Source organism: Erythrolamprus reginae, chromosome 2, assembly GCF_031021105.1.
Source record: "Erythrolamprus reginae isolate rEryReg1 chromosome 2, rEryReg1.hap1, whole genome shotgun sequence".
NCBI classification, from domain to species: Eukaryota; Metazoa; Chordata; class Lepidosauria; order Squamata; family Dipsadidae; genus Erythrolamprus; species Erythrolamprus reginae.
The window spans coordinates 260,053,153-260,073,710 of NC_091951.1; the positions used below are offsets into that span (position 1 = coordinate 260,053,153).

A 20,558-nucleotide genomic window follows, 5' to 3' on the forward strand; every position below is an offset into this window, starting at 1 on the left:
TAGCATGAGATTGCCAGAGCAGAAGCTGCGTAGGATCAGGTTAACAACTCTAGAAGCCTTTTTGGCGATATTGTTGCAGTGGGCTTTGGCACTTAGATCATTTGATATTAGTATTCCAATGTCTTTTACCTATTTGCTTTGCCAAATGGATGCCACAATGAATATATTCCTACCAGTATTAGCTTAATCTTAGATGTCCCTATCCTCGCACTGTTTAACCAACCCTTTTTTAAAAAAGATGAATCTTGCTTAATCCCTCCTAACCTCCAAAGTCTTTCCTGCCACTCTATGTAGTTTCCATGGAAGGCGAGTTCCTAAAAAGTGTAATTCCTATGGTAAGACAAGTAAAACCTGGACTGCGGAGGTGGTGGAACCTATCCAAGGTTTGATAAAAGCCTATCTGCCACAAAACGTCCTGTACAACACCCCAGTTTTGTCACCTCCCTTTGTTTCCCAATCTTCACTGTAAGAAAACCTACGAAAGATCCTGTGAGGTAGACAAATTCTTGCTTTGTTCACGATCTAAGGCAGTGTTTCTCAAATAGTGGGGTGGGCTTCCCTGGGGGGTTGCAGAGAGATGGTAGGGGGACATGTGACCCCGAAGAATGTGCCACAGAGAGTAGGGGAGGTTTGCACCAAACAATAGCACGCAGCACAGAGCAGGAGATATGAAGTGCAGATAACAAACCCTTAAGAGACACCATGGAAAAATATTTGACAGGGATGAAAAGAAAGGAGAGGGAGATGATGAGACAGACCTTAAGCCTTTCGAAAGCTAAGACAAGAAAATAGGATGAGGAAGCATATGTAACTTTGTCACTACGGTGAGAGACGAGAAAATACTGTTATGTTTACTGTGTCTAAAAATGTAGGCAGCGGACATCATGAAGCCAAATAAATTAAGGTGTCACTTAAACACATTACACGCCAATCACGCTGATAAGTCGCTTGACGTTTTTCAGCGAAAACATGCCAAATATTGCAAACAATCATCCACGGAGAATTGAGGGGGGGGGCACGAAATGGTTACTTCTTCCTGGGGGGGGCATAACACAAAATAATTGTGAAGCACTGATCTAAAGAATATTAATTCCTATATCCTCCCACAAAGTGCCAAATTCAGCCACAATCATGACTATGATTCCTGTCTCCACCACTTATTTCACTGTCATTGATCTCTGTGCTCCACTTTTTTTCAGCATCCCTGTAGACCCAGTTTCCTAATATCTTTTCACCTTCAGAGGGGAAGGTCATCTATATGCATGGATACCATTGTTTTGGGGAGAACGATATCAAATTAGAATGCACCTAGAGTACTGCATTCAGTTCTGGTCACCACACTTCAAAAAAAGACATTGAAACTCTAGAGAAAGTGAAGAAGAGAGCAACCAGAATGATAAGGGGATTGGAAACTAAAACATATTAAGAAAGGTTGCAGGAACTGGGCATGGATAGTCTAGCAAAGAGGAGGTCAAGGGGGGACATGATAGCAGTTTACAAATACTTGAGGGGCTGCAATAGAGGGGGGTGTCACACTGTTTTCCAAAGCACCAGAAGGCCAGACAAGGAGCAATGGTTGGAAGCTGACCAAAGAGAGATTCAACCTGGAAATAAGAAAGAGCTTTCTGATGGTAAGAGCAATCAACCAGTGGAACAGCTTCCCTGCGGAGGTTGTCTCTAGTTAATTCAACCCACTCTCTTTTCATACATCCTAAAAGCAGGCCTTTGCTTGTGACTCCATCCGCATTTAGTACGTGGATGATTCTTGCTGGCTTCACCCTCTCAAGATAACAGTTGCATCATCACCCCCACTATCTGCTGTCTTGTCTAGCTGAGAGGAGACACAAAGCAATACTTACAATGTTACAATAACTTACACAAGAGGAGATTTACTTGGGATGCATAATTGGTCTGGCTATGGAGTGCTCAGATCAAACCTTCTCACTAAAAAACATGGGATTGGGTGTGGCTACAGTCCTACACCAGGAATTCCCCCATTGCAGCCCAAGTGAAGAGAACCCTACCAAGTCCTTCTGACAACCCTCAAAATAATAGAGCAAAACTCCTGGGTCCCTTGTTTACACATGAAGTCTGAAACAGAGGAACACAGCAATGAGACCAACACAACCACCTGAATATCTCCTAATATCTCCTATCCAGGTCATCAGAGACCCATAAACTAACCAGAGGATGCTAAAAACTATCTTCCAACCTTCGAACTGAACAAGAAATAAAAGACTTGTTGGGCCAATGGGACTCACTTTCTGTATCTTTTATTAGAATCATGGGCAGGAGGATTACGGTAATAGGGTCTTGTTGTCAAATTTTACCTCCACTTCAAGCAGGCAGCCTGTGCTCATTTATCTAGCCCAGAACAGATCATATTTTTCCCTACCACATGTGTATCTTGATTATTTACAAAAAAGATGAAAAAAGTGAGCATGTGCTAATCAGGCCCCATCAGACTACCTTGTGTACCTAGATCGGGAGTCACTGCTCACAGTCACTCATGCCCTCATCACCTCGAGGTTCGACTACTGTAATGCTCTCTACATGGGGCTACCTTTGAAGAGTGTTTTGAAACTTCAGATCATGCAGAATGCAGCTGCGAGAGCAATCATGGGCTTCCCTAGGTATGCCCATGTCACGCCAACACTCCGCAGTCTGCATTGGTTGCCGATCAGTTTCCGGTCACAATTCAAAGTGTTGGTTATGACCCATAAAGCCCTTCATGGCACCGGACCAGAATAACTCCGAGACTGCCTTCTGACGCATGAATCCCAGCGACCAGTTAGGTCCCACAGAGTTGGCCTTCTCCGGGTCCCATCGACTAAACAATGTCGTCTGGCGGGACCCAGGGGAAAAGCCTTCTCTGTGGCAGCCCCGACCCTCTGGAACCAACTCCCCCTGGAGATTAGGAAAAATAATAATGGGTTTTTAGATATTTTTAAATATTAGATTTGTTATTGTACACTGTTTTTATTATTGCTGTGAGCTGCCCGGAGTCTACGGAGAAGGGTGGCATACAAATCTAATAAATAAATAAGTAAGTAAGTAAGTAAGTAAGTAAGTAAGTAAGTAAATAAATGTAATAATAATAATAGTAGTACTACTAGTAGTAATAATAGTAGTAGTAGTAGTAATAATAATAATAATAATAATAATAATAATAATAATAATAATATAATGCTGTGTAGGGCAGGGGTGTCAAACTCGCGTTGTCACATTGTCATCATATGACACATCATGACTTCCCCCCCCCGTCGCTAAAACAGGGGTGGGTGTGGCCAGTATATGACACATCTGGCCCACAGACCACGAGTTTGATATCCCTGGTGTAGGATACATCTAAAAGAGGGACATGGAGTGAAGCGGACCTTAACTTTTTTTAAAAAAGGGTTTTATTGGGGGGGAGGTATTGATGATAGCGAGGCTTTATGAAATTCAGCAAAGCATCAGTTTCAACGTGCATTCAAATGTTCATTTGAATGCGCACTTCCTCAGCATTCTGCTAAACCAAGGGAGAGAGGGAAAAAATACCAGTTGTTCCACTCTGCTCCATTTCAGCTCTGGTTACACCCCTCCCTATGGTTGGCACACTTACCCATCCCAAGACATTATCTCTAAATAAAATCATAGCCATTGGCCAAAATGAAAACAAATAAGAACCTAAAGAGTTCTAATAAAAGTTATGCTGCCTGATTATAGTCATCTGACAACTCAAGACAGATTTTTGACTCTTTGTACTATGAAGTTCAATAGCACAGCAAGTCTGGACTTGTCCTGAGATCTTTTTTCATAGAAGATATTAATAGAAAGTGGAAGTTTAGTGAGCTTGGAGCCAAGCAAACCATGAGCTTGGTCCCTTTGAAATAAGCATTCAGATTGCAGCCTGCAAGGATGATGATGAGGGCATTGGAAAAGCGAGTTTGCTATCTATCTATCTATCTATCTATCTATCTATCTATCTATCTATCTATCTATCTATCTATTGGATTTGTATGCCGCCCCTCTCCGTGGACTCGGCGGCTAACAACAGTGGTAAAAACAGCATGTGACAATCCAATACTAAAACAGCTAAAAACCCTTGTTATAAAACCAATCATACATACAAACATACCATGCATAAATTGTAGAAGCCTAGGGGGAAAGAATATCTCAGTTCCCCCATGCCTGATGACAGAGTTGGGTTTTAAGGAGCTTACGAAAGGCAAGGAGGGTGGGGGCTATTCTAATCTCTGGGGGGAGTTGGTTCCATATCCTTTGTTTCCATGGTGGATCATCAAACTCTAAGGAATCCAAGGATGTCTCTATAGAACTGACTAGCTGTTGCCAAGGTAATGTTAACCTTTTCTTATTTGGGTGGCTCTGGCAATATATATACAGTGTTCCCTCGATTTTCACGGGTTCGAACTTCACGGAAAGTCTATACCACGGTTTTTCAAAAATATTAATTAAAAAATACTTTGCAGGTTTTTTCCCTATACCACGGTTTTTCCCACCCGATGACATCATATGTCAGCGCCAAACTTTTGTCTGCATTTAATAATTTTTTAAAAAAAATTAACTTTAATAAATAAACATGGTGAGTAATAATCTGAATGGTTGCTAAGGGAATGCAAAATTGCAATTTAGAGGTTTAAAGTGTTAAGGGATGGCTTGTGATACTGTTCATAGGCAAAAATAGTGTATTTACTTCCACATCTCTACTTCGCAGAAATTCGACTTTCGCGGGAGGTCTCGGAACGCATCCCCTGCGAAAAGCGAGGGAACACTGTATATGTATATGATTCTCAGTCACCCAGGTCATGGTTGTCCCAAAGGAGGTGCTTTTTCAGAAGGCAGGTGGACTTCCCCCCCCCCTTTTGAAGATGTTTCACTTCTCATCCAAGAAGCTTCTTCTGTTTCGAGTAGGTCTACCCAATGGGTTCTCCTATCATGCACAGCCTATTCTAGCTGTCTGTGTAAACTTGGTCAAGACCTGTTTTGTTTTGAAAGACAAGCTGGCTGTTTGAACCTAGGCGAAATAGCATCAAACTGTCTTTGTGCTCCCAGCTCAGCCATCCCCCTAACGCAGAGGTCTTCAAACATGGCAACTTTTAAGATTTGTGGACTTCAGCTCCCAGAATTCTCCATCCAGCTTAGTCTTTAAATTGCCACGTTTGAGGACCCCTGCTCTTAACAAAGTGATTCTTAGCCATTCCTTTTTGGCTTAAATTCAAATTTAACCTTCGACTGTCCAGCATCAAACAGCACAAAGCCTTTGGGAGACACAAAGGAACCAGGGCATGCACTTATCCACATCCACAGGTGCCCTCAGAAACATACACAAGTAAAGTCAAAAGCTTCCCATGCTCAGAGGGCTTCAGGGCGGAGTTGAACTTAATAATAATAATAATAACAGAGTTGGAAGGGACCTTGGTGGTCTTCTAGTCCAACCTCCTGCTTAGGCAGGAGACCCTACACTACAAATGATTATTCAACATCTTCTTTAAAACTTCCAGTGTTGGAGCATTCACAACTTCTGGAGGCAAGCTGCTCCACTGATTAATTGTTCTAAGAACTGTCAGGAATTTTCTCCTTAATTCTAAATTGCTTCTATCCTTATTTAGTTTCCACCCATCGCTTCTTGTTCTACCCTCAGGTGCTTTGGAGCAGTGTTTCCCAACCTTGGCAATTTGGAGATACTATTAGGACTTCAACTTCCAGAATAAACATAAACATAAACATAAGTTAAAAGTAACAATAAGATAGAACAATAGGACAGTAGGCACAATGGTGCGCTTATGCCCTCCCGACTCACTTCTGAGCAAATGTGTCAAAGCGCCTTTACTTCGTTAATTATCAACCGAGTAACCCGTGCTGTCTTTACGTCACGCAGGGAGGCTTTGTTCAAAACCAACGTCCAATCAGAATCCCCCGAATCCGGAACTCCGCCCCTCATTCCGCGCGCGGTTCCAAAAGAGACTTCGACGCTCCACCTGAGGCAGGAATCGCCGCGTTCTCCGCCGAAGTTTCACAACGGGGCGTACATAAGCGCACTAGAGTGCCTTTTGTCCCCCGTCCTATAGTCTCTCCTATATCTCATATAACTTCTCTACTATATCCTCTATGTGTATTATTGTGTATTGGACAAAATAAATAAATAAAACGGACGCCGGCATCGAGCGAAAGCGCATGCGCCCCCCGAGGCTCAGTGGCTGCTTGTGTTTGCCTTATGAACCACCGAAAGAGGGCGCTAGCGGAAGCTTTTGATAAAGCAGAGCTGCGGAAAAATCAAATCCTTGCCCGGCCAGGCGAGAGCAGGTATCAAATTAAGGGATCAAACGGAACGACGGACGACCCTCGCTCGCTCTGCTACCTTGAAAAGGTGATCGGTGGAGGGGGGAAAAAACAGCCGAAGACGGGAGGGGAGGAGATCGTCCGAGAGGTTAGAGAGGCGAAGAGGGCTGGATCGTGCATTTTTACACAATCCGGGAGGTGCAAGAGAGGAGGAACGGAGCCAGTCGCTTGCAGATGAGCTAGGCGCTCGCCCTAGAGAAATACCGCTGGGTTGAAATCATGGAAGCCCCTAATGGAGACGCCGGTCGGGCGCATCAGCTGGCCAACGCTGCCGCCCGCGGAGATCTGGAGACGGCGGCGAGGCTCCTGGACGGCGGGGCGGATCCCAACGCTGTCAATGACTTCGGACGAACCCCGATTCAGGTGGGACCTTCTTGGACCGAAAGATCAGAGGTTTGACCTTTAAAAAAAGAGAGTGGGGAGAGGCGGCTGCACTTTCCCCATACCGGCTCAGCATTGCAAACGTTTCTTGGCTTCGAGGGTTTGCTTGAAAATCGCAACCCCTGATCAGGATAGAGGACGCCTCGAAAGGCGTTAAGTCTAAAGCGATTTTACTTCGGGTTCAGGCTCGGAGTAAAAAGCCGCAGCTCAAGAGAAAACGCAGGGAAAGTCTGTCGATCTCTTCCATTCCTGTTTCTCCACGGCGTAACCCTCTCCTACTTCTCCCTGCCAGTCACTCTCCCGTACGCGCAGTCCCTGCCACTTTAAAAAGAGTCATTTGGAATTTAGAATGAATTCAGCAGTAACCATAGGGAGGGCTATTGAGCTGAGTCAGCAGCTCTAAAAGTACCATTATTATATGGTACTTTATTATTATGATATATATTATAGACGACGCAGAAGTTTTGTTTAGGGCTGACCGGGTTTTTTTCAATTGTGTGCGGTATGTATTGTCTTATTTTTTCCCCTGGGGGAAGACAGTGTGACATTTGATCATTTATTTATTATTTATGTATTATTTGTAGTTATATGCCTCTCACTCCAAAAAGGACCCAGAGCGGCTTATACCGAATCTCTGCTTCAAAATTTAGGAGAAACTTCGGCCCGAGCTCTAACCAGGGAGGGGACTGTGTCCGCAAACTTAAATCAACATTGTTTGTATACAGTATTTCCCTTTTCGTGAATTCATATAAGAGAATGAAAAAAAAGAGACTAAATATGAAATACTCTTCTATCCTCACCCAATTTACTAAATATTTATTAACACTATATCACAGGAAAAATAGACTATATTGGCTCATGATTAGTATAACTCATTTTGTTCCATATCTAAGTTGATCAAATTAGATTATATTTTATATGGGGAATATATTTTATATGGGGTGTGCAGGCAATGATGTAAAAAGGAAATTAAAAAAACAAGGGTGATATATGTTTTTCAAAAGCAAAAGGGATGGATGGATAGATAGATAGATAGATAGATAGATAGATAGATAGATAGATAGATAGAGGTAGAGATGATATAGAGATGATATAGAGATGATATAGAGATGTGTGTGTGTATGGATGGATGGAGAGAGAGAGAGAGAGAGAGAGAGATGATATAGAGATGTGTGTATGTGTGTGTGGATAGAGAGAGAGGGTGTGTGTGTGTGTATAGATAGAAGTCTGGAACTAGTTGCAAACCTCACATCGTGTTAATTTCACGTGGGAGGGCATTCCGGTGCAAATGGAGGCAGGGGGAGGGTTTTCCTTTCTTTTTCCTTCGTGGACTTCATGGACTTCTAAGCTCGGAAGGGCAATACAATGGGGCACTATTTCCGTCCACCCACCCCCAGTACTAATATTTCTATTCCCAATACAATTGGGAATAGGTGTCCCTTTGAAGGCGAAGGAATAACGAAATGTAACCATAGGACAAGCTGCAAGCTGTGGCGCAATCTCGGATGTGACGCTGTCTCTTAAAGCGATCAAGAAAAAATTTTTAAGGACCCTTAAATTAAATGGGGAGACTATTGGAAACCGAAAGTGCAGGCATATCGTCTCATCTACGAGGCATTGCCTCAACTGTGAATCAGCAAGGTGGGAACTCTTCGAGTGGGAATGACTTACGAAGCCAAGAGGGAAATTATGTCCGAGAAATCGTGTGTATGGAAGGTCTCTATCCTTCCGAGTGAATTGCCTTTTTTGAGCCTTGACGATTCTACTCGGTAGAATCCGTTGCCCCGAAACTTTAAAATTAGAAATACCAAATATAGACAGAGCTTAATATCGCTCTGCAAAAAGATACCTTCGGCAACGTTACCCGTCTCGGGGGGAAAATATGAAAAGATCATGCTGGTTAGCTTTTAAGAATTCAAGGCAATTAGAGAAACGTGGGTTTCTTTTGGGGGGGGGCGGATCCCAATACGAGGTTTAGATAAAGACAACATAGGGTCACCATCTCTACTTAGTGCTACTACAGAATAGCTGAAATGGAAGGGACCTTGAAGGTATTCTAATCCAGCCCGCTATCCAGGCAGGAAACCGTTTCAGACAAATAGTTGTCCAATCTCTGGTTAAAAACTTCCAGTGTTGGAGCATTCACAACTTCTGGAGGCGAGTCGTTCCACTGTTTAATTGTTCGGTCCGGAAATTTTATCCTTAGTTCTAGGTTGCTTCTCTCCTTGATTCGTTCTCATACACTGCTTGTTATCCTAACCTCAGGTGCTTTGGAGAATAGAGACACACAAACACACCACTCTCTCCTTTGGGGCAGCCCCTCAAATGTTGGACTAGGGCTATCATGTCACCCCCCTCCTCTTCTTTTTCATGAAAACTACACGTATCCAATTCCTACTAAACTACTACACTTTACATCCCGACTGAAAGGGACTTCCTGAACTCGGTTACTTGCATGAAAAGGAGTTTTCTTTCACTCGAACATCGATAAAACCCGTTCTTACTAAGGCCTCCCGATCTGCTTTATTTTCAAGCCGCTGAGGCTTATTAAATCGAGCTCTTCAGTCTTAAGCCAATATACTCTGTGATAAATACGGCTAGGTTATATAGCCCCGTTCGCTGGAGCAAGGGTTTTTCTCTTTCTTTCTTTCTTTCTTTCTTTTTCTTTCTTTCTTTCTTTCTTTTTCTTCCTTTCTTCCTTTCTTTTTTCTTTCTCTCTCTTTCTGTCTCTTTCCTTCCTTCCTTCCTTCCTTCCTTCCTTCCTTCCTTCCCTCTTTCTCTTTTTGTTTCTCTTTCCTTCCTTTGTTGCTTCCTTCCTTTCTTTCTCTCTCTCTTTCTGGTTTTCGCGCCCTAGCTTTGCTGCTTCAGAAAGATTAAACGCTCTCTTTTCGGATGCTCAGCAGTTTTTGCTATCGGTCCTGTCGAATTTATTTGTTTTAATTTATATGTAAGGAATTGCTTTCTTTGACCCGGTTTTGCTGAACGGCAAAGCTAGCCCGCACGCACAATCGCTGCGCAAATCCCACCATTCGGAGTTACCAACGCGGCCGCACATTAAGTAAAACAACCACGTTGGGTTCGAGTTGAGAGAGGTTGTTGCTTGGATTGGTTCAGTTTCCCAGCGGGCTTCACAAAATCTCTTTAACAAAAATGTACTCGCCTACCCGGAGCCCATTTGCATTTAGAGAGAGAGCCCTACGCCGCATCTTTTTTGCACGGCAAGTACAGAAAAGAACAACGATGATTAGGGGACTGGGGGCTAAAACATATGAAGAACGGTTGCAGGAACTGGGTATGTCTAGCTTAATGAAAAGAAGGACTAGGATAGCAGTCTTCCAATATCACAGGGGCTGCCACAAAGAAGAGGGTGTCAACCTATTTTCCAAAGCACACCATGGCAGGACAAGAAGCAAAGGGTGGAAACTAATCAAGGAGAGAAGCAACCTAGAACTAGGGATAAATATTCCTGACAGTTAGAACAATTAATTAATGGAACAGCTTGCCTTCAGGAATTGTGAGTGCTCCAAGTTTTTAAGAGATTGGACATCTATTTGTCTTTAGTGGTGTAGGGTTTCCTGCCTAAGCAGGGAGTTGGACTAGAAGACCTCCAAGGTCCCTTCCAACTCTGTTATTCTATTATTGAGACTTCCTGTAGACATCATCAGTCTTTTATAATATTAAATCTAACTAGTTGATTGTGATAAGGATGGCTCTGCACCCAGACTCATTTCAATTAATCTGGTTTTTGTTGACTCATAATTTTCATGCTGCTTTTTCATTTCTACTTCACACTTTTTCCAATATCTCAAACTGCCACTCACTTTTTCACTATCCCCTGTCTAGTTCTCTTGCAGAGGCCTTCTCTGTGATGCCAATTCTAGGGCCACTTATTTTTCCTATTTTCTAAGATCAGGGACAATTGTTCCCTGAAATGAAGAAACACGTTAGTTAGAGCATATCAGGTGAAGTAACAGACAGAAGAATTCATAGTCACTTGATTCTTGGCATTAGAAAAATCACTAAACGTGAAACTAATTAACTAATAGCCTTCTTTCCAAATTTGCAAACCTGGCACATTCCGGTGCTGGGACATGCCAAGACATGCTTGGCAAATGCTTGGCAAGACATGGTTTTCTAAATGTACACCCTACATTTCTAATGCATTTGCATTGCTGAGAGCCACTAGCCACAATTCAAAGCAGGACAAGATTCAATTTAATCTTGAAATTAAATTCCCAATGAATTAATGAGAAATGACAACCAAAGTAACAATATGCTTTGTTATTGCAAATATTGTAAAATAAGAGCAGACCCGTACATGACGATAGCTTCAAGAAATATTCTATAAATATTTTCCTGTGTGTGTTTTTGTGCGCTCACGCGCGCACTTATTCAATTCATATTGAAATTATAACATATGAACTCTGGATAGTACAGAAAACCACCCTTGTAAATTCAGCTCTATAGGCAACATGAGGCAAATATCTAAGGACAATAGATAAGAGCCTTGATAATATCATAATATACTGCTCAAAAAAAAAAAAGGAAACACTCAAAGAACACATCCTAGATCTGAATGAATGAAACATTCTCATTGAATACTTTGTTCTGTACTAAGTTGAATGTGCTGACAACGAAATGAAATTGATTGTCAATTGGTGTTGCTTTCTAAGTGGACAATTTGATTTAACAGAAGTTTGGAGTTGGAGTTATATTGTGTTGTTTAAGTGTTCCCTTTATTTATTTATTTTGAGCAGTGTATATCTGTCTCCATCTCCCCATCTGACCCTTCATTTTTAGAGCTTTTTCTGGAAGAGTGAGAGGAATGGATGGACAAAACCCGTTTAGGTTGAACCTCGGAAAGAAATGTGTACCTACCAGATTTTTCTCAGCGGTAATTGATAATAAATTAAATTTATTTGAATTTTTTTTTATTAGGGACAGTGCTTCTCAATTATTTTCTGTTAACACCCCCCCCCCCCAGGAAGAAGTAAACATTTCACATTATCCCCACACCCCAAACTTTTGATGCTCCATACACTGATCCTTTCCCTACTCAGGGGAAGAAACTCGCAGGCTGCCTAAGGAAAGCCAAGCTGACAACCAAACTTCTAGCCGGGCTCAGCCACCGCTTCCTTGTTTCTTCGAATCACAGCCCAATGCAAGGAATCTTTTATCTCTTCAAAATTCTGCCAGAAATGAGTGTTAGTGAGACTCTTGGAGTGAATGGGGAAAGATTTCTTACATTCTGCAAGCTTCCATCTGGTGCTGTGTCTTATGTATACTCCTTCCTACCCTTCACTGCAGAGGGAGGGAGGGAGGGAGGAAGAGGGAGACGGAGACACAGAGACAGAGACAGAGAGACACAAACACAGAGAGGGGGGCAGGGGGGAAGGGACAGAGAGGGAGAGGGAGAGGGAGGGAGGGAGGGAGAGAGGGAGGGAGGGAGAGAGGGAGGGAGGGAGGGAGGGGGAGAGAGATGGAGAGCCAGAGGAGGATCAGTGGACACAACACCAAAAACGCATGGAGCTACAAGTCCCATGTAGGAAGCGTGCAGGTCTCGTAGCCCGCCCCACCACCCCTCAAATTGCCACCCCACCAGAGATGTCCCACCTGACCCTTGTGCCGGTACCTCCATCATATTCCTCGGGTGTTGTGTCCAGGGCAGCCCATTCTAAAAGAAAATGTCTTGCGAGTTGGAGAAGTTTGATTTTCTTTTAGAACTTGGGTTGTCCTGGACAAAACGCCCGAGGAATGCAATGGAGGTAATGGTCCAAATTGTTAGTAGGATGTGCATTGTACTCCCTGCAGGAAAGAAAAAAGGGGGAAAAAGCACATTCCCAGGGGTAATGCGCCTCTCCTCCCCACAGATACGTGGGGGAGGGTGGCACCCCACTATTTGAGAAGCACTGGATAAGGTCTAAGGTGCATTTGACCCTGAGACTGCCCAGTGTCAGTACAATATTTTACCACTTTACCCAGATTGTTTATTTTTTTTTCAAAAAGTCTTTCAACATATAAGGTTGCTGCCATGAACCAATCACATCCCTCAGAAAAAGGAGATATGCTTTCCTTCAGATTCCTAGATATCATTTTGAGAGAGTTGTAAAGTACTTTGAAGCCATATATAAATCTAAGTGCTATTGCTATTTTACTTTTAGTGAGTAAAATATAACTGACAGCTCACCTTTTTGATCATTTGTCAATTGTTATTTGATACATTTATGTCTGATTGAATAAGGAAGCCCTTTGTTTTCATAATGTTTTTTTTATATTAGAATTTGGTATTTGTCATATATTGTCTGCTGTGTGAATTGTATATATATGCTAAACTCTACAAAGCAGACACAATTGCAGATGAATTGAAATAACATTATATTGTTTTAAATATACTTGAAAAATAAATATATTTATCCCAAAGGAAGATGATCCTAGATTTAATCTGTACTGTAATCCCCACTACCACCAAAAAAAAAAGCCTAGCTAGAAAATATCTCAGCTATCCCAATATCATACTTGCAATCAATGAGAGATAATTGTCTCATTTTACACATAATTTACTTTGGAAGGAAAGAAAAAAAAAGAAAAAGGATCAATCCCTAGTAAACACAGTGACAAGGGAAGGGAAAGGGGACCAGAGTAAAATGGGGCAAATCTTTTTTTTTTTAATGTTTAGGAGTTTTAACCACTGACAAAAGCCAGGGAGAAAAAACAGATCAGACAAGCCACAATGGAGACATCCCTTTCTCTTATAGGATATAATTTTAGTATCAAACATAGACACACTGTTTTTCTTCAGCAGCAAGGAGAGAAGAAACCTGGTTCCAAGTTCCTTATTGGCTGTTTTCTCATGTCAGTTTCCCATTAACCAATCCTTGTGTCAACATCACTAATCTGTCTTACCTCTTATGTAATACCCATTGCCAGATTTGCAGGTCTTCAGATGTTATAGATATTGGTTTTCTTTTCTGATTCAGTTGTTGAATCACTAGCATATCATTTGCCACTGTGGAAATGCATTTCATTTGGGATGCTGGAACATATATGATGTGGATTTGTTGAGCAGATTGTCCATTTTTCAACCAACATTTCACTTGGGCAAATTGCAATGTGATGTTCTGAAATCCAGAAAGATGGAAAAATGAATCGACCACAAATGAGCAATTATGAAGAAAACAGACACCCCATAAAACACGTCCCAGGGCAGTGATGGTGAACCTTTTCTTCCTCGGGTGCTGAAAGAGCATAAGCATGTACTATCATGCATGTATTTCACCAACACTCCGTGGCCTGCAGTGGCTGCCGATCAGTTTCCGGTCACAATTCAAAGTGTTGGTTATAACCTATAAAGCCCTACATGGCATCGGACCAGAATATCTCTGAGACCACCTCCTGCCGCACGAATCCCAGCGGCCGATTAAGTCCCACAGAGTTGGCCTTCTCCGGGTCCCGTCGACCAAACAATGTCGGCTGGCAGGACCCAGGGGAAGAGCCTTCTCTGTGGTGGTCCCAGCCCTCTGGAATCAACTCTCTCCAGAGATTCGAATAGCCCCCAGCCTCCTCGCTGTTTGTAAAATGCTGAAGACCCACTTTTGTCACCAGGCGTGGCGATAATTACCATCTTTCCGACCTTTTTTATTATGTTATGTACGATAGATGAGGTTGAATGTGTATGACTGCATAGTTAGGGATTTTATTATGTTATTAATGCCTTCTTAAATTGATTTCATTTTTTATTATTAGATTTGTAATGTTTTGTATTACTGTTATGCTGTGAGCCGCCCTGAGTCTTCAAAGAGGGGCGGCATACAAATCTAATAAACTAAAAACTATAAACTATGCATGCACGAGTGCCCACACCCATAATTCAATGCCTGGGGAGGGCGAAAACAGCTTCCTCCTATCCACAGAGGCCTTCTGGAGGCTCGAAACAGCCTGTTTTCCAAGTTCTGGTGGCCCCAGTAGGCTCATGTTTCATCCTCCACAAGCTCCAAAGGCTTCCCTAGAGCCAGGGAGGGTAAAAACGCCCTTTCCCATCCCCTCAGAGGCTCTCTGTACAAGCCAAAAACCAGCTGGACGGTGCACACATGCACGTGGGAGCTGAGCTAAGTCAACAGCTTGCGTGCCAGCAGATATGGCTCCGCGTGCCATCTGTGGCACCTATGCCATCGGTTCGCCATCACTGCCCTAGGGGAATTATCAGGGCAGTCACTCTATGACTGTGCAAATAGCTAAGCTTCAGCATAACTGAAATTGGTTAAGCACTTAGGCAATCGTGTTTTCTATTTCACTGGGGGGGGGGGGGCGAAGCATGGTGTGCCAAATGACCGGTGCTGGAAATGAGATTAAAAGGAAAGATGGAGGTTAACATAGCATGATACTGTTACTGTAACTGTTTGTAGACATGGGACCTCATCTTCTTGTGATTGATTTAATTTCAGGGGCATCTACAAGTGTTCAGAATAGCGTTACACCCCATCCAAAGGCATGAATCCCTTGCTATCTGAGATATTTCTTTCAACCAAAGAATACCAGCACTTTCTCTCTTTTCAATCTTTTACTCCATCCTATCCCATTGCAAGTTTTATGACCAAACATATAGCTCCAAATTCGTTCTCTTTTAAAGACTAGGATTATGCTTTTGGGACCATAGCGCTGCTCTGAGTCGCCTCAAGGAGGGCGGAATAGAAGTCTAATTAATAAATAATAAATAAATAAATAAATAGCAATAGCATTTAGACTTATATCCCGCTTCACAATGCTTTACAGCCCTCTCTAAGCTGTTTAAGTCTAAGTTTATAGAGGACAAGCGTGAAAAGGTGCCCAGTCAAAACTTTTTACTTTCTTTGTCCTCCAGGTTATGATGATGGGAAACACCAAAATGGCAGAGCTGCTTCTCCAGAGAGGAGCAGGTCCCAACAGGCCAGACCCTTCTACAGGTGCAGTGGCAGCTCATGACGCGGCCCGGGAGGGATTCCTGGACACTTTGAAACTCCTATACCATTGGGGGGCTCACTTTGATCATCTGGACAAATGGGGCCAGAGTCCGCTGGACCTGGCAAGAAAGAATGGACAAAATCATGTGGTTGATTACTTACAAGAATTATCTGGTTGACACGTTTCAATGTGATACATGAAGAAGCAGTATAAAGACTAGAGCAGAGAATGCTCCTGGAAAGAAAAGAAAATAATAGCAACAAAGAGAGGTCTGGGACGTTCATTCTAGATGCCCTTTTTTTCTCAAGGCTCATGAAAACACTAGAAGAAATAGGGTTTTTCTGACTAAAACTGCAGTTTCCTTTATTTTTTTTTCTTTCAGGCTATTCTCATTAAAAAGAATATTAACTGCATATTTATTAATATGTAATTTGTCAACTGGGACAATGATGAGTTTTCTTTTTTGGCTTGCTAATATGATACAACCTCAGATTTTCTCCCCATTTCCCTCTTTCCTGACAAATCCAAATCCAAATCCATCAATCCATCTATCCATCCATCCATTTTTAACTGTTTTTAGTATTGGATTATTGTTATATACTGTTTTATTACTGTTGTTAGCCGCCCCGAGTCTGTGGAGAGGGGCGGCATACAAATCAAATCAAATCAAATCAATAAATGGATGGATGGATGGATGGATGGATGGATGGATGGATGGATGGATGGATGGATGGATGCAGAACTGCAGCTCACCATTTCTCTTCCAACCCCTGCAATTGTATGGCATGGTTCCAATGGTTTTATGTTAATTTGTCCTGCTTATTCAAAATAATGTATTTGGCGATGGTGGAATGACTGGAAAGAGCTTCAGGTGAAACACACTTTCAAACCTGCTTGGGAATGCAATGCTCACTTACACACATATGTACATATCTAGCTGGGTCACGTCATTTGGCTTCTCTTTGCAGACTTGTTCCAACAGATCCAATAGCCTAGCAAGATTTCAGCCCTCTGGTGACCTGCCATCTTATCACACAGCTTTGACATGCAGTTATACGACTTCCATCCTGACTTTTAAAATTCTACTCACTCCCTTCTTAATGGTAAGGACTTTAGCTGGCCCACTATCAAGTCTGTGGCTTTGGGCAGCTGATGGATATAAGCATCAAATTTAGAGTATTCTCCCATTCTCTGCCAGAATGCCTCTGCTAAAGAGTAAATGGAATATGAGTAAGAAGTAACAATTCCCAATGTCCTTTGGGATCCTCGAAATAAAAGAACCTGCATTGGATAGCCAACTTTAAGCTTTTAAATTTTTACTACAATTGCTGCATCACCAATGTCACTACTATATTCCTTAAGCCAAAATGGGTTCCTTTTTTTGCTTGCCAGGAAGATGCAAGGGAACATAGTGTGTTCACCTTCTCTTAGAATATTGTATGACAGTAAAAGAGTCAGTATTCAAAGGCAACAGAAGTGCCTTTGAGGAAATAAGAGTGCTCTTAATTCCTGAAAGCAGCTGCTGCGTGTCCTAGGTTTCTGGCAACTGTTTGTTGTGGCCTGCCAGCAGCCGTGCAGCTGGTAGCAGATCCCACCAAAGAAGAGGCCAATCTGGTGATGCGCGAGAGGCCTGTGCAGCTGGCACCTGAGTTGGACAGTGAAGTGGCTGGTGAGAACTTGGTGCCAGAGGCAAAGGGCTTTTGGAATTTTCAGCATCTCACATCACTGATTAGGAAGATAAGGAGGAGCCTCTTCTTAATACAAGGGTACGCAGAGCTTCAAAAAGGCAGGAATGGTTCCTCAGGAGGAGGTCTCCTCATGAGTAAGGTTTGGGTTAATTGGCCACTCCCCTAGCCTATTTAAGGGATGACTACAAAGGAGCCAATTTGCAGGAAGCAACCTTCCTTCTTATTCATTGTGTCTTTTATTTATTTATTATTAATATTTATTAGATTTGTATGCCGCCCCTCTCTGAAGACTTGGGGCGGCTCACAACACAACAATAATACAATACATTACAAATCTAATAATAAAATTTAAAAATTGATTTAAAAACATTGATAACATAACCAGTATTCTAAAATCACTAACTACACAATCGTACACATTCAACCCAATCCATCATACAACAGAGGTCAGAAAACACAACAAAGGGGGGAGGTAATTATCCCCATGCCTGACGACAAAGGTGAGTCTTCAGCATTTTACGGAAGGTGAGGAGGGTGGGGGCTGTTCGAATCTTTGGAGGGAGTTGATTCCAGAGGGCCGGGGCCACCACAGAGAAGGCTCTTCCCCTGGGCTCCACCAACCGGCATTGTTTAGTCAACAGGACCCAGAGAAGGCCAACTCTGTGGGACCTAATCGGCCACTGGGATTTGTGCGGCAGAAGGTGGTCCCGGACGTATTCTGGTCCGATGGCATGTAGGGCTTTATAGGTCATAACCAACACTTTGAATTGTGACTGGAAACTGATCGGCAGCGAGTGCAGGCCGCGGAGTGTTGATGAAACATGGGCATACCTAGGGAAGCCCATGATTGCTCTCGTGGCTGCATTCTACATGATCTGAAGTTTCTGAACACTTTTCAGAGGTAGCTCCATGTAGAGAGAGTTACATTAGTCAAAGCTCGAGGTAATGAGGGCATAAGTGACTGTGAGCAGTGACTCCCTGTCCAAGTAGGGCTGTAACTGGTGCACCAGGCGAACCTGGGCAAACACCCTCCTCGCCCCAGCTGAAAGATGATGTTCCAATGTTAGCTGTGGATCGAGGAGGATGCCCAGGTTGCAGATCCTCTCCGAGGGGGTCAATAATTCCTCCCAAGGGTAATGGATGGACAGATGGAATTGTCCTTGGGAGGCAAAACCCACAGCCACTAAATCTTGTCAGAGTTGAGTTTCAGCCTGTTGACACCTATCCAGACCCCAACAGCTCCAGGCACCGGCACATCATTTCCACTGCTTCACCGACTGGACTTGGGGTGGAGATGTATAACTGGGTATCATCAGCACACTGATGATACCTCACCCCATGCCCTTGGAGGATCTCACCCAGCAGTTTCATGTAGATATTAAATAGTAGGGGGGAGAAGACCGACCCCTGAGGCACCCCACAAGGGAGCAACCTAGAGGTTGACCTCTGACCCCCCACTAACACTGACTGTGACTGACCAGAGAGATAGGAGGAGAACCACTGTAAGACATGCCTCCCACTCCCAACCCCTCCAGCCAGCACAGAAGGATACCATGGTCGATGGTATCGAAAGCCGCTGAGAAGTCAAGAAGCACCAGGACAGAGGATAAACCCCTGTCCCGGGCCCACCAGAGTTCATCCATCAGCGCAACCAAGGCAGTTTCCGTGCTGTAGCCGGGCCTGAATCTTGACTGTTGAGGGCCTAGATAATTGGCCTCTTCCAAGGACCCCTGGAGCTGGAGCAACACCACCTTCTCGATAACCTTCCCCATAAAGGGAAGGTTGGAGACTGGACAATAGTTATTAAGTACGGCTGGTTCCAGGGAAGGCTTCTTGAGGAAGGGGCGCACGAGTGCCTCCTTGTAGGGAGACGGGAAGGACCCCCCTTCAAAGAAGCATTGACAATGTCGTGGACCCAGCTCTGTGTCACCTTTCTGCTGGCCGAAACCAACCAAGAGGGACACGGATCCAGTAAACAGGTGGCGGAATTCACAGCTCCAATGGCCTTGTCCACTTCGTCAGGTGTCACCAGGTCAAACTTCTCCTAGACAGATGGACAAGGACAGGCCCCAGTCACCTCGACTGACTCGTTGTCAGTCGACACTGCTATCCAATCAGGGTCGAGTTCTGTCTGGATCTGAGCGACTTTATCAGCGAAAAATGAATTAAAGTCCTTGGCACGAGCAAGAGCTCCCCAGCCCCCCCCCCCCTGATTAAGAAGGGTGCGGGTCATCCTAAACAGAGCGACTGGGCAGGATTCTTATTCTTCTTATTATTAGTAGTACTATTTCTATTATTATTATTAATTAGATTTGTATGCTGCCCCTCTCCAAAGACTCGGAGTGGCTATTAAGGCGGCATCAAGGCGCATCTTGCCGCCTTGAGCGTCGCTTTGTAAGTCTTAATATGAGCTCTTAAAAGTGTTCGATCAGATTCAGATTTACTCTTCCTCCATCGCTTCTCTAGACATCTCTTTTGGCGTTTCAACATCCGGAGGTCCTTGGTTTACCATTCCTAGTGCCATAGAGAGGTCGCAAGAGCCTCTGTCATATCCCTATTCCAGGCTGCTCTGAGAAAAATATCATGTCAGGCGTGTGCCTCCCCTCATGAGTTGGACCCTGAACTACTTGGGTCAGGTCCATGGCTGTCATGGTGGCCATGAACTCCTGCATTAGCCCAGAGGATTCACCGAGCAACAGCAGGTTCAAATCCCCCAGGACAATAAGTCCATGGGACTCCACTGCCAGCCCAGCTACCTCCTCGAGCAGCACAGGCAGTGCTGTTGACACACAGCTGGGAGGCAGGTACGTGAGCAACAAGCCCACCTGAATTCTAGGTCCAACTTCACAAGGAGGCACTCACAACCTACAATCTCAGGAGCAGTGAGACTCCTTGGCTATAATAGGCACTCCTCCCCCCCCTTCCCTGGAGTCGTGGCTGATGCTGTACCTGAAACCCGGCTGGGCATATGTCAGAAAGGGGGACTCCCCCCTCTGGGCCCAGCCAGGTTTCAGTCACACATACCAGGTCAGCCTCCTCCTCCAGGATCAAGTCCCGGATGAGGAGAGCCTTGTTAATTACCAACCTGGCATTGAGCAGCAGCAGCCTGAGTCTAGGGTCCAGATTACACTCATCACCAGGACCCCGAGCAGAACTCATGGGGCCAGAGCAAGGGATCGCTTTCAAGCAGCATTCTCTTGTTCCCTGGGA

General features: G+C 43.8%; 1 protein-coding gene and 1 long non-coding RNA gene across 3 annotated transcripts in view; one reads left to right on the forward strand and one right to left on the reverse strand.

Annotated features, from left to right (window-relative positions):
* The first annotated feature begins 6,277 nt into the window (after positions 1-6,277).
* LOC139162298 (cyclin-dependent kinase 4 inhibitor B-like) lies at positions 6,278-16,108 on the forward strand. The gene is made up of 2 exons (XM_070742501.1): positions 6,278-6,705; positions 15,581-16,108. The coding sequence occupies exons 1-2, from the start codon at positions 6,562-6,564 to the stop codon at positions 15,836-15,838; spliced, it is 402 nt and encodes a 133-aa protein (XP_070598602.1). The 5' UTR covers positions 6,278-6,561; the 3' UTR covers positions 15,839-16,108.
* Positions 13,367-20,558, reverse strand: part of LOC139162299 (uncharacterized) — a 29,296-nt gene continuing 22,104 nt past the window's right edge. For both annotated transcript variants that reach the window (XR_011558297.1, XR_011558298.1), the window contains one exon: positions 13,367-13,841. This is a non-coding gene — a long non-coding RNA (uncharacterized lncRNA). The remainder of the gene's footprint in view (positions 13,842-20,558) is intronic.